Raw genomic sequence first — 14,889 nt, 5'->3', positions numbered from 1 at the left:
GCCAAATTAACTTGCCTTATTTTTAGTGACAGGAAAAATATTACCTCTTATCTATAACAGCCTTATACTAATTCCCCAGTGTATGGACTGGCTGCATGAGAATCCATGGAGATTTGGTCCAGAATACAAATTTTAGGGTTCAACCCTGGAGATTCTGATTAAAACCTAAGAAACTACCACTTTCTAACAATAGTAGTAGGAAGATTGTTAACATAGGAACGATTTTTCTTTCCAACCAGCAGGTGGCAGTAGTGATATCTCTGGTCTGGTCTCAGTGTAGGGAATTTTTGCAAAAATAGCAAAAGGGAAATTTAATCCCAAACCATCATTTCCTCTTATCCTGCCCAGCCCTACTTCAGCATAATCTTTAGGTTGCCTTCCATTATTCCTATGAACTGTGTATTTAAATATTGCAGTACAATTTTTATCTTAGATCATGCAAAATGAAATTAGAGGAAATCTGTTTTAAAAAACAAAGCCAGTAATCCAGAATTTTGCTGCTAAGAAGCCTAGAAGAATTATTTTATTTTCTGAGATTCATATCTTCCTAGAGAGGAGCAGTTTGTTTATAGATAGGGAACTTGGATTTTTGACCTAATTCTACTAATTAGCTGCTATTGGCTTTGAGCAATTTACTTAGCCTTCCCTTAGGGAAATCCTTTGGAGAATTATTGTGAAGGTTAGGTGGGAAAATTTATGTGAAACTTAGTAGGTTTAAATCTCTTTGTGACTTCTTGAAGGGAGAGTGGTAAGAGAAACTGGCAACCTTGTTGAAGGAATGACCTCTGACTAAATACAGGAATGTGGAGATGTTGGTCTCCACTCTGGAATCAGCCTCAAGAGTCTGCCATTTGAACTTGCCATGAGGCCACCAGTACCATTTGACCTACAATGCAGTCGCATCAAGGATATGTTACTCAGGGCTTCCCTGGTGGTGCAGTGGTTGACAGTCTGCCTGCCGATGCAGGGGACGTGGGTTCGTTCCCCAGTCCGGGAGGATCCCACATGCCACGGAGCGGCTGGGCCCGTGAGCCATGGCTGCTGAGCCTGCGCGTCCGGAGCCTGTGCTCCGCAACGGGAGAGGCCACAACAGCGAGAGGCCCGCATACAGCCAAAAAAAAAAAAAAGGATATGTTACTCACTAACACAAAACAGTGAAAGAGGGAGTCCTCCTACCTTCCTTCAGACTCGGCGTACAGTCTGGGCAAGGGAGCATAAGTAAGAAATTTCATTATCTGCCCTTTCCTCAAGCAGGTCTCCCTTCCCATGTGCCTTTCACTGTGTGAGCCTCTGTCTTTGTTGAGTAATTCTGTTTTTTAAATGTGTGTGTGTGTGAGAGAGAGAGAGATTTTTGTGCCTGTTCCCAAATGTAAACCAATTACTTTGCTGGCACTCAGCCGAAAAAAAAAAAACTGATCTGTATTGTACTTTGGGGGCAATTTTAGTAATTATTTTTTCAATATGTAATTTTAGTCTGACACACTGACTTTAGAACTTAAAATCCTCCCCACCCCTATAAGATTCAATTCCATTATCTGTAGAGAGTTCATTTTGATGTCTTTTCATGTTTTATCTAGTGTGTTATACTCAGGCATTCCATTTAATCTGTATTAAATAAACAGTAAAATTCCTAATAATGCCCTCATAAAACCTATCACTTTAATATAAAGATAACATGTAATTCACTTGGAATTATTAGGCATCTATATGTACATCTTTTAAGAACTGGTATAATGAAAAATAAGAGACAGTAAAGTAGGTGACAGGATTCAGGTTCTGACCCCAGTTTTTTCAGTGTTTAACCATTTTGTGATCTTGGGGGCAAGTCCCTTTCCTCTAGGCCTTGATTTCCTAGACATCTAAAATTTTCAATTCTTAGTATATGACAGGTCCTTGCTCTCAATTTATAATTTAAAAAGTGTTCAAACACAACATTGTAAAACTGTACCCCAATAAAAAAAATAAAAAGTGTTCAAAATGATATAATTACATGCTAGAGTAAAAAGTCCCAAAACAAAGTTCATGTTATAACAAGTGAGGAAGAATTAGGCTGTATAAGAGCCTGATACCTGTTCAACAAGCTCTGTATTTCAGAATATACAATAATATATATACACTGCCAGTGACAATTTTCAGCGCAGACCCAAACTGCCGAGCTTTCTTATCGCTAAGTCTAGTTTTTATGCCTTTTGGGTCCTCTTTTCATGCTGATAGATTGTCACTTCTTGATAAGTGGGCTTGGGAACCAGATAACTGCATTTCTGAAAATTCCATATTAAAAATGAAGATAGAAATGGAACAACTTCTTGTACACATACCTTGGGTTGATCTCAAGGGAATTACACTGAGTGGAAAAAAAAAAAAGCCAAACTCAAAAGGGTTATATTCTATAATTCATTTATATTACATCCTTGAAGGGACAAAATTATAATGATGGGGAACAGCATAGTAGTAGCCAGGGGTTAAAGAGGGAAGTGACTGACTGTAAAAGGATATCAGGGAAAAAAAAAAAAAAAAAAAAAAAAGGATAGCAGGGAAGGAAATCTAAAAAAAAGTAGATATGTGTATGACTGATTCACTTTGCTGTACAGCAAGAAACTAACAACATTGTAAAGCAACTATACTCCAATAAAAATTTTAAAAAGAGCAGGAGGGAGCTTTGTAATGGAATTATTCTATATCTTGACCAGTGGTGATCATACAAATCTAAACATGGTAAAATTGCATGTGAAACTGGTAAAATCTGAATGAGGAGGAGTGAATTGTATCAATGTCAGTTTCTTGGATTTGATATTGTACTATAATTATGGAAGATTTTTTTACCATTGGAAGAAACTAGGTGAAGATGGGATATCTGTATTAACGTCATTTTTACAATTATCTCACGAAAAATAGTTTTAATAAAATGAATGTACAGGATTTGAGGAGCACATGGCCTTTGCGATATATTTTGGGTTCTCAAAGAATTTATTTTTTGCTTGGTGGTTCCAGAAAGAAGAAATCTCAAAATAACTGGATTCTAGATAGATGAAGCAATATTTGTGTTCTATCTCCCTAATTGAGATGAGCCTGTTAATAAGGTCGGGTTCTGTCAGACCTCTTTGTATTCACAGTATTTTGCTTAAGGTTTCTAAAAAAACTTTGTTAATAATTTGCCAGAAAACCCTCTTTGGGGGAGGGGGGTACGTGGAACCTTAAATGGACAAAACCGCAGGTACTATGACTGATTGTAGCTGTAACAATTAGGTCTTTGGAGACAGGTAAAATCCTTTTAAAACAGTGACTGTCAGTGTCCCTTTAAGGATTAAAAAAATTTAATCTAGGTGCTTGTAAAGGATAATGAAAGGGACCATTACTAAATAAGGACCAGAAATCATACCAGTGCGACTGTGATGTTCAAGCAACTCCAGCCTAACTGCAGAGGCAGAGATTCAGACTACAGCGTTAAGAACTGAAATAGATCTTCATATAATCCAGTGTCTTTTATTAGAAGAACTGAAATTACTTTCTCAAATTGTATTTAGCTACTTTCCCAGTTTCTTAGTGGGTAAGCTAGAAAAGGGATTCCAGCTCCCAGTCTAGCGTTCTTTGCCAGTGGGCCACAGAGCCCTGTAAAATGCTTTTCCTTTCTGTCCAAGCACTTCTCCTTGGTTGTTTCCGTTTCTGGAAGAAAATACAATTTCTAAGTAGCGCTTAAATAACCTCGACGCTTAACCCAAGCTTGCAGGGAAAACTTAAGTATGTGTTCCCAGTTCCCTCTTTGGCCTAAAGCGGCCGAGGGCTTGAGAAGAGGAGACTTGAAGTTCTTTTAGAATTAGAAATGCTTACGACGTACTCGCAGTGCGCAGACTCAGGACGGAGACGCGTGTCCTCTCTGAGTTGCCGTAGGGGCTAAGGCGGCTGTGGCCTGGGTCGGTTCCCCACCCCCTTCCACGTCAGCCTAGGACTTTGCTGGTCCGCCGTCGCTGCTGCGAGTTGGAGCCGGAGGCCACGGTCCCGCGGTTTCCCCCGCCGCTGCTCCTTGGAGTCAGGTAGCGGGCCGCAAGCCCCTAATCTCGGAGAGTCGTTCTGGGCTTGGCAGAGGCGGAGGAACGCGCTCTAGCGGGAAGCTTCGGAAGGGGAGCGACTAGGCCGCTAGCGTCCGGGCCTGGCGAAGTGGAACGCGGTACTGGAAGGCTCTGGGCGGGACGCCCCATCTCGGCCTGCGTACTGGCCGGGGGTCTTCTCCGACCCAGGGCCCTGGGGCTCGCCATTTCGGGCCGGGGCTTGCTTTGCAGGAGGGAAGGGACGGGGAAGTGTCCCACGGATGAACGCATTAAAGCTCTTTAAGGTTTCAGCAGAGTATTCGTGCACGGGCTCTTTAACTTTAGAAGTTAAGATTGCGTATTATGTTTTATATCGCGATGGGCTGGGGGGCTGGGGGACTGTCACTGTATTGTGGGCTTTAGTTCTGCAGTACAGCATTCTGAACCCCGGGCGGGATCGTGCGGTGGGAAATAATATACCTTAGGCCAAGGCTGACAAGTGTGTGTTTTTTAATATATCAGGATTTATTTTTATAACGTAGATTGATCCTCCCCTTCTAATACTTTAAAATTCATAAGCCAAACTGAATGAACTAAAGACAAGAAAGATCACGATAGTTACTGGTTCTATTTTTGTTTTTGTTTTGTCTTTTCGCTTGTGATGATATCCTTGTATTTATTTTTCTAGGGTTTTTTTTGGCATCCGTTATCTTTAAATCTTGTATCGAGAGTTGGCTATAACTGGAAACCATGACGGCTGCTGAGAACGTATGCTATACGTTAATTAACGTGCCAATGGATTCAGAACCACCTTCTGAAATTAGCTTAAAAAATGATCTAGGTAAACTTTGATAATACTTTGAAAATGAAATGAAAATAAAAAGCTCATTTGCTTTTCAAGTTCCTTTATAATTAGAAATGCTTAATTTTTGTCTTAATTTTTTCTTAGGATCTCTTCAATAGAACTTTGTCTTATTAAAAATGAAAATGTGTTACCTTTACTCCTGCAATATTGGTTTTTACAAATAAAACATCTCAGTTTAGCTTATAACATGGTGGGGTGGGGCTAAAGAAATGTAAAGGTTTCGTTTTTAACTGTTCCTCAAGATAATGTAATGTCTTGTTTAAATGTAGCTGACAATTCTCTGTAGATAACAGGTTGAGAATGTGTATTTGAATGTTTTAATTCCTTTGTGCACTTAACTTCATATTACTTAGCTTGTAAAACCAAAAGAACTTTGTTCTTTGGGTTCACTACCTGTTGAACAAGTAAGTCAACACTGGGATATATGTATATTTTTCAGAAAGATTTAAGCTTTTCATTTTTAAAGCATTTATGCAAAGAAGAAAACAAAAACTATATTTCTGAATTTTAAAAGAGTATACTGTATCTCCTTTTTGTGAGTGATTTTGTCAAAAATTTTTTAAGTAATGCATAAGATAATGATTCTTGTTTGACTGAACTACTAAAACTAAGTTTAACTTAAACTAATAACTACTGTTTAAAACAGATTAGAGGGGAAATTATGCTTCAAACTTGAGAGTATCTTTTAAAAGATAGTTTGCAGTTTGAAAGGAGATGGTGTTTTACTTGCATATTCCCACCTCTTAATCAGCACTAATGGAATACCTCCTGATTTAGGTTACTCAAAACTAGGTTTCTATTGAGGTCTGTTTTTAGAGAAGGAAAAAGAAATGTTTTTTTATGGCATTTAAACTGATATCCTTAGTTTACAAAAGCCACCTGTACTGTATTTCCTTTTTTTTTTCATGTTCATGTTAGATAGTAGAATGGAGTGCAAATTAATGAATAAACTTTCAGTACTATTTTTTCCTCATAATTTAAAAGTTTTAATTTTTAAACCCCCAGAATACTTAAGTTTACTTCTGGTGCAATAAACTTTATTGCTGTTTATTGCTGGAACAAAACTTGTCCTTAACTGTAAAAATACTCTTAACTACCTGCCACCTACCAAATAAATAAATAAGTAGTCTTGAATTTTTTGTATATTTTTTACTTTATTGCAAAAGAGTTGAGATGAGAAAAAGTTTAGGAGTAGTTCCCAATTTGAGTAACAAATACTTTCGTTTGGTGAAATAGTGAGTTGCTTTAACTACCCTTTACCTTTAATCACTGGATGTGAGCCCTGATGTCTATACATTCCCTGGAGTATATTTTGGTGAATTGAATTGATATTTGAAAATTTCTATGTTTTTTATAGTGTTCACACAAGAAAAGAAGTTCTGAAAATTTTGAATACATGGAAAGAAGCATTCTTCACCTCAATTTGAATTGTTAGAAGAAATTGGGGTTAGGGGAACTTGAAATAAATGGTGTTGATTTTTTACAAGTTTGCTTAATAAACTTACTTTTAAGACTTTTTAACCTTTAGTTACAAGTGGATTTTTATCCTGCTGAACTTTTTGGATTTCCTAATTCATGAAAAGTAGCCCAAAACTGGAACATAAGAAGCCATCAGCATTATAGTGATAGGGTATTGTCTTGTGGACTTTGTGTCCTTTACATGATCAAACAGATTAGGTAAAAAAAAAAAATTTTTTTTTAATATTCACAAAGGAAGCTTTGGGACAAAGAGAGGAAAACCTGTTTAGACTTAGTGAATACAGCTTTAGCCACTTAGAACTTTGCCTAATCTGTCTTATTTTGTAGTTTTGTAGTACTATCCTCTCTCCTGATGCTTTGTTTTTGTCATCCTGATGACTTAAAAACTGAAGGTTTGCCCAGATTGATACTTATTCATCCTTTTACATTAGTTCATTTCTTGATTTGATATGGCACACAATTTTTTTTTCATGTGTGGCAGGAGATGTAATACTCTGAAGCATGGAAAGATGCATGAGAAGTTAGTCTGTTTTAAACAAAAATACTGACCCTTATGGGATAAATTTGGCAGTAATCCTCACTGTGTCCTCAGTCCAAATACCTGAGGATATTCTCTATTCAACATGTTAAGATATCATACCAAGTTGGTAATAGATATATAGCTTTTGGGGGCTAGAAAGAACTTTTGATTTACCTAGTACGATTCTTCTGAACCTTAAATCCTTCCTATAACTCTACCAGTTAGTCATTCACAGTCTCTGTCCCTTTGGCAACAACAGGAACTATTCTAATAGCCACATATGTTCTAACTGTTGAAAATTTACTTCTAGTTCTCTTCTTTTCCTCTTGATTATTAAAGACTTTTATCACCCCTCTTCATCCTTCCCTCTCCCAGATGTTTGTTTATTTTTATGATCTAAACAATTGTAGTAGAGTGTGCTTGTCTCATATTTCTGTCTTCGAATTTTGGATCCAAAAGATTTTTACCATAAATTCTTCAGTATGCAGTAATAACGTGAAATTATAGATTGTTTTGCATAACATATAGCAAATATTTTTAGGTTAAGTAACAGTAAACTAGCATTTTATCTTAAATGCATCATCCTTTATTGTAAATGAAGGTTACTAATCCAGTATATTTAAATTTTCCTCCAGTTTTTTAGGTAATTTCTTAAGAAAGATTCTAAAGTTCTATAGCCTGTAGAAATACGATGGGATTTTGGAATTAATCTAGTCTATTAATTCCCAGACTTTTTGAGTTTGAGGTTCTTCCTAATTTTGAAAACATGTCACTGATCCCCATCCCCACCCTTGTAATAGTGGTTGTAACTGTGGTTTAGAAAATACATACTGACTAAAAGCTACTTTGAATTCAAGAAGCACATAATAGCATCTGTTTAAATTTTGAAAAATAGCTACATGTGTGTTTGAGATATACATTATTTGGTGCACCTGTAGATTCACGGCTTCTGCATTAACTCCATTGGTTTGGGACCAAAGATCTAATCCAGTGCCTTTATATTACGTGTAAAGAATCATGAGGTTCAGAGATGAATGACTTGTATAAAGTCGTACAGCTTGTCTTTGTCAAAGCCAGGTGGAAAACCCTTGTCACTTGGGTTAGTACCTTTGTTACCATTGCCACTGATAATGTGAGAAAATGTTTTATTTTGTTAATTTCTTTTAAAATTATCTGAGAAATTTTCTTTTGAAATAATTGTGATTTCTTTTTTTTGGAATTTTTGAATCAGAAAAAGGAGATGTGAAGTCAAAGACTGAAGCTTTGAAGAAAGTAATCATTATGATTCTAAATGGTGAAAAGCTTCCTGGACTTCTGATGACTATCATTCGCTTTGTGCTACCTCTTCAGGATCACACCATCAAAAAGTTACTTCTGGTATTTTGGGAAATTGTTCCTAAAACAACTCCAGATGGGAGACTTTTGCACGAAATGATCCTTGTATGTGATGCATATAGAAAGGTAAACCAAACCATGATTATTTCCAAATACTGCTTTGATTTTTAAATAATTGTAAACTTGGTGGAATGGGCTTTGTTTTAATTTTTAAAATTAAATCTTGGGTAAGATGTAGGTTGTAGATATTTGGAACTGAAGTTGTAAAAAGTTACTGTGAAAAGTTTTATTGTTCCTTTTTTTAGACACTTTCCATGCATTTTATATGTTATTAATAAAAAACAGTGACACATAGAATATAAGACATTGATGTGATAAGTAAAACTTGCTTTAATCAACAGGAATGTGATGGAAATTGTGTAATAATCTAGGTCTTTTTCCTCAAGCCTACTTTCTGACTTTTTTATTGGAAAATTTTGTACTTAAAAATTGTGGGTTTTTTGTAAAATGTTGGGACTCAACATTTCATATTTAAAATTTTATATCAGGACCTTCAACATCCTAATGAATTTATTCGAGGATCTACTCTTCGTTTTCTTTGCAAATTGAAAGAGGCAGAATTGCTGGAACCTTTAATGCCAGCTATCCGTGCTTGCTTGGAGCATCGACACAGCTATGTTAGAAGAAATGCTGTTTTGGCCATCTATACTATCTATAGGTAAATAAAGGTCTTCCTTTGGCTTAGTTCTGTGAGGACTGTTCAGTCTTTCAGACTGGAAGTTCCAAAGTGTTTCCTTGCAGATTGTATGTAGCTTGCTAATATGTGTTGATTAGCCTGAACATTTTTTCTTTATTATCATTAAGTTGTTAACGTTGAAAAGTTGAAAGATCTGGCAACACTGGGTCCTGGTTTCTGCATAATGACAATCTGCTGGAAGTGAATATGGCCCCCTTTAAACAGGTTGTACACTTTCCAGTTTATGACACTACCTGTCATTCTCAATTTTAGTACTCCAGCCCAATTAATTAATTTATTAACTTGCTTAGCCCATAGCTTTGAGATTTTGACCTTATTTTAGAATTCTCTTTTTGTGGAATGTGGGTCTTTTTACACTTAGAAGCCTTAAGGAGGGAACTTTTTTTAATAGGAAGGGTTGCAATTCTCAGCTGATTCCTGTCCTTAGAAAGCTGAAGATTTTGGACTTTAAAAGCCATTCTAAAAAGGCAGTTTTAAAGTTTGGACTTTAAAAGAATGAGTTAGATGAGGCTGGAATGCTTGGTGTTTACAGTCACTGGTGTCAATTTATTTAGAATTAGAATGTAATTTATATAAATATCTTTGTACTTTAATAGTTGATTGTTAAGTAATTTCACAGTTCTTTTACTGTTACATTAGATTTTGTTGTCTGTTAGGAAAAGTGGTATTCTGGTTAATAATGTAGAGTTCTTTGAAAGTTACCATACAGACTACACAAATTTCAGAATTTAAACTACAATATACACACAAAAATTATGACATAAGTCAGTTGGAAATTTGAACACTTTCTATATGATGAGAGTAAGGAATTGTTACAGTTTTTAAGATATGATAATGATATTAATATTAATTTAAAAAAGAAAGAGTCCTTAATTTTAGAGAAGCATACTCATATATTTACAGAAGGAGTGTTAACGTGGTGTGGGATTTGCTTAAGAATAATGTGGGAGGAGAGGAAGTAAGTAGAGATGTAGGTGAAACAAAAATGACTATGAATTAATCATTGTTAAAGCTAGGTGACCGTTTTTATTAAGCCGGTGTTCATTGTTTTGTATACTGCAAACAGTTTAAATTTTCAAAATAAGGAGTAAGTAAATAAATAAATACAGTGCATAATTAATAAAATTCAAGGGACTTTTTTTCTCTAATAATTCTTATTTTTTATTTTTTTTTTCTTTTTGCGGTATGTGGGCCTCTCACTGTTGTGGCCTCTCCCGCTGCGGAGCACAGGCTCCGGACGCGCAGGCCCAGCGGCCATGGCTCACGGGCCCAGCCGCTCCGCGGCATATGGGATCCTCCCAGACCGGGGCACGAACCCGTATCCCCTGCATCGGCAGGCGGACTCTTAACCACTTGCGCCACCAGGGAGGCCCTCTAATAATTCTTAATGAAGGATCTTTCAGTACCTTGAGGTTGTCATTATGAGCATCAGCATTATATCCCTAAAGTATATGAAAGAGAATTGTTAGAGCTATTCAGTTGATAGGTAGCATGTTGGATAAATCAGGTCTTTCTGTATTGACTTAGAAAACATATAATTTGGTAACTTAATAGATGAAGATGTAAGCTTCTGATTCATACTCAAAATTTTCTAATTGATTTAAAGTTTTGAAAAGCAAAAAAATTGATAGTGTTATAAGATTTGATAAAGGTTAATTTTGGTAGTGTCCAGAGAGTTACTAAAATAACAAAGTAGATTTTTATTAAATATGGATATTACCTGTTTTATTTCAAGAAATTTTGAACATCTTATACCTGATGCTCCTGAACTGATACATGATTTTCTGGTGAATGAGAAGGATGCAAGTTGCAAAAGAAATGCATTTATGATGCTTATTCATGCAGATCAGGTGAAGTACTTTTTAAAAAATACTTTTATGACTGTATTTAAATGAGAATTAAAGATATTTCAGAGGCCTAATCAAGTTTTTAGTCAATAATTTTGTTTATAGTACATGTGATTTGTATATTTTGACTTTTTTAGATTTTTTAACTTAATATATATAAAAATAGAATTAAAAAAATTCCTTCTGTGGAATATTGCTTAAGTATATACTCTTTCTTTTAAAGTAAGCATCAGAGAAGCATTTAATAACAGCCACTTTACAGTTCTTCCAGACTGAAATTATTATGGCCATGTGCTGTGGCACTCTGCTTTGGGGCTTTATTTTTCCTTCTTTTAGTATAGATCTAAAATTGTTTAACAGAGAAAAATAGTAGCTTTTTATAGGGTCTATCCTGAGCCATAGCTTCAAAAGAGGGTGGACTTCAATGTAGATATGTCTTTATTAGGCTTTTCAAACTTCATAAGTAAATGTCAGCTGTACATCCAGCTCCGCTGGTGATTAAAGTTTATTCTTCTGTGGTTAGCAGTGACTCTGCATACCTTGGTGGCATCTAATCTCAGAATTTTTACCATCCAGTATTTATTATCAAAATAGGCATGAAGACTAGGAAGTATGGAATCTCTCCATTCCTCTGAAATCTAGATGCTATCATTTTATCTTTGTAAACAAGATTATAAGAAAGCTGCTTATTTGGGCCACAGTGTTTGTCGTTCTCTAGAGTTGGTTTTATTGACCTGTGTTATTGCTTTTATGCTGTTTACCTGCATGAAGGGACATAATCAGAAATAGTTCAATAAAATTTGTTGATACTTTTACTGTAGAGCTGTTGTTGAGGCCATAGATCTCTATATCACACTGTTCAGTGTGTGAGAATCAATGAAATTTTTCTTTTGGGTCTCAGAAATAGGAGTAACTGTGCTCATAAGCAGTTGGTTTGTTTTGATTGTGTGGATACCCTGAATCATGTAACACATAATGTCTTTCTACTTGGTTTAGCTGCTAGAAAATTCAGACCCTAGATTTGTGGCCCATTTCTAGAAAATATGTTTGACTTTTACATTATGTGTTGTTATTACTTTTACATTATGTGTTATTAAAAGTAATGTGTACATTACTTTTACATTATGTGTTATTATTATGTGTTAACCTTCATTTTTTTCCTTCAATTAATTTTCCTTTGCCCTCATTTCCTCATTTGTTTTAGATTTAGTTGTATATATTTTTTAAAGTTCATTAAGTCCTTTTATTGAATGAGGTTGAGTTTGATAAATATATTGTTATTTTTTCAGGATCGAGCTTTGGATTACCTAAGTACTTGTATTGATCAAGTTCAGACATTTGGAGACATTCTTCAGTTGGTTATTGTTGAACTAATTTATAAGGTAAGACTAATTTATAATGGGCAAAATTAAGAGTTTGAGATGAGGTTAAGTAGTCTCTGGTATGCTGCTTAATTGCTAGGATAATATGTTTTAACAGTAGAAATATTTTATATCATGGCCTATTAAAGTCTTCCCCACCCCCTTTGTTTTATCATATTTTCCAAATACTTCCATTCTTTCTAAACCTCCATAAAGAATTCTATGAAAACTCATGGTTTGACCCAATACAGCTGTGAAGAAATTGTTGTGTACTGCTAAGTCACTGAATAGGCTTTGAAATGAATTAGGCTTTGAAATAAAAGTCAAGATCTTTTCTTGAATACACACCAGACTACTTTTTTTTTTTGGCTGCACCAGATCTTAGTTGCAGCATGTGGGATCTTTAGTTGCGGCACATGGACTTCTTAGTTGCGGCACACGGACTTCTTAGTTGCAGCATGTGGACTCTCTTAGTTGCAGCATGTGGACTCTTAGTTGTGGAATGGGGACTTCTTAGTTGCTGCATGCGGACTCTTAGTTGTGGCATGTGAACTCTTAGTTGCAGCATGCATGTGGGATCTAGTTCCCTGACCAGGGATCGAACCCAGACCCCCTGAACTGAGAACGTGGAGTCTTACCCACTGGACCACCAGGGCAGTCCCCACACAAGAATACTTTGGAAATCTAAAAACAAACCAAAAAAAAGTCTTAAGTATTTTTTTGTTCCTGTTTGTAAAAGAGAATAGAAAGACTTTTTTAAATATGTTAATATGATATTGTAAGTCATTGACTCACAGAAAGTTTAAAACTAGATTAGAGATTTGGATTTTAAAATGAATTACTTTATTGGCAACATTTTAATTTGATATATCCTTCGAAAGAATTGATTGCATCTTAACGTTCTGAGAAAATAAAAGATGCAATAACATCCAGTTTTGCTATTGATACCATTGGAGGCCAACAAAAATATTTGTTAGGAATGACTTTTATTGAATAGGGTGGCGTGGACAGAATACCCCTAGCAGACACTCTCACTCATTACAGCCTCTTTGCTTCTGCAGGAAAGAGGCCCCTTTCAACACAGGGTACCCAGTCATTTGGAACTGGCATTTAAGATGAAACCAGAACTATAAATATATAAATATAATATGTGTAATATATGTAAATATAATTCACGTGTATGGTTTAGGGATGCCACTGAGGGTCTCAAAAATAGAAATCCTCTGCTATCCAGTGACTTCTTTGTCTGGTAGGGTCCAGGTTATAGTAAGAGGGAAGAAGTTTTGAGTCATGTTGGAGTAATGGAGATTTGACTGTATATTTTAGGAAAATCTAACATAAATACTGACTTCAAAAGAGAAAAAGTAAGGAATATTTGCTTCACAGGTAAAGGTACTGAGATGCATTTAGAACGGGATAGAAAATTATAGTTGTCCTCCCAACATTGAATATGGCCCCAAATAATAAGTAGCAGTACTTGAAAAAGAGGTTATCTTTCTTGCTTTATTTAAGAATTGGTATGTTTCTTTTATCAGCTGTTGAGATTTATATAATCCATCATGTTTCCCTTTTTGATGTGACATCCAGAATAAAAATGTAGGACCAAATTTAATACCTATTACAGTACCCATATTAGTGTACTTAATATGTTGTCCTTTCTTTGTTACTTTACATTTTCTCTTTCTATTTCACTTGTGTATAGTACGCATATCTTTAATTATGAGCCATCTAAAAATCTTTATAGAAAGAGTGGAAATATAAAGTATTATTGAATGAATAAATGGATTGAGTAGCTGTAACAATTATTTGAAGTAAAACCTATTTCTTTCTGAAATTACCAGTGTTGTGTCACAGCGTCTCATCCGACATTGGCCGACATCTTCAGGTGTCCTTATAAGACTATTCTTAGCTTTCAGATTACTAAAACTAGCATCCCGTAAGCTGATATCCATTTTAAAAATCTGTTTGAAAGCAAGTGTTCCTGCAGTCAATTGAAACCTAAATGTTTTCTTCTCCAGGTCTGTCATGCTAATCCATCAGAAAGGGCTCGTTTCATTCGCTGCATCTATAACTTACTACAGTCATCTAGCCCTGCTGTAAAATATGAAGCCGCTGGAACATTAGTGACACTCTCTAGTGCACCTACTGCAATCAAGGTACTGCTTTTTTTTTGGTGGGGGGGTGCCAATTAGATGATAGATATGCTGTCTTATCACTTATGATTTAGTGACATTGCAGTTTACTGTGTTGTTATATGGCATTACATGGCATAGAAGTGACTACGAATATTAGAAAATTATTTGATTTCTTATGTAGTCTGACCTTCCTTCTTTTCTTTCTTTTTGCTTTCATATGTATATAGGGAGAGAGCAAGAGAGACAGAGAGAGAATAGCAGTAGTTCTAGTTTCTGGAGAATGACACTGGTATTTTAAGATCTCCACCCATACTTTAGTTACATTAAAAACTAGATCTAGGAAAATGGATACTGGATCCTAAAGGATGGACCCTAAGAAAGTTCCAGTGAATATTTTCAATAATGAAATATTTCTCTTTTTTAGTTTACTCTATCAAGACTATGTGAAGAACCCCTACTATATTCATAGAATGAACTGTTCTAGAAAGCCAGATTGTATAAATAGGAGAATTTACTGATTTTGCCACCAATACTTTAAAAATTCTGTTCACTTTTTATTTTGAAA

General features: G+C 35.5%; 1 protein-coding gene across 2 annotated transcripts in view; it reads left to right on the top strand.

The window, feature by feature from the left end:
* The first annotated feature begins 3,913 nt into the window (after nucleotides 1-3,913).
* Nucleotides 3,914-14,889, top strand: part of COPB1 (COPI coat complex subunit beta 1) — a 32,657-nt gene continuing 21,681 nt past the window's right edge. The window contains exons 1-7 of one of the 2 annotated variants that reach the window (XM_060104254.1): nucleotides 3,914-4,165; nucleotides 4,714-4,866; nucleotides 8,121-8,350; nucleotides 8,773-8,942; nucleotides 10,717-10,831; nucleotides 12,118-12,210; nucleotides 14,208-14,345. In XM_060104254.1, coding sequence (XP_059960237.1) covers nucleotides 4,776-4,866; nucleotides 8,121-8,350; nucleotides 8,773-8,942; nucleotides 10,717-10,831; nucleotides 12,118-12,210; nucleotides 14,208-14,345 — 837 coding nt within the window. In that variant the 5' untranslated portion in view covers nucleotides 3,914-4,165; nucleotides 4,714-4,775. The remainder of the gene's footprint in view (nucleotides 4,166-4,713; nucleotides 4,867-8,120; nucleotides 8,351-8,772; nucleotides 8,943-10,716; nucleotides 10,832-12,117; nucleotides 12,211-14,207; nucleotides 14,346-14,889) is intronic. The other variant, XM_060104253.1, reaches the window with a different exon arrangement.

Source organism: Mesoplodon densirostris, chromosome 7 (assembly GCF_025265405.1).
Source record: "Mesoplodon densirostris isolate mMesDen1 chromosome 7, mMesDen1 primary haplotype, whole genome shotgun sequence".
Lineage (NCBI taxonomy): Eukaryota > Metazoa > Chordata > Mammalia > Artiodactyla > Ziphiidae > Mesoplodon > Mesoplodon densirostris.
The sequence above is the reverse complement of the archived record's forward strand: the minus strand, read 5'-3'. Positions and strand labels throughout refer to the sequence as shown.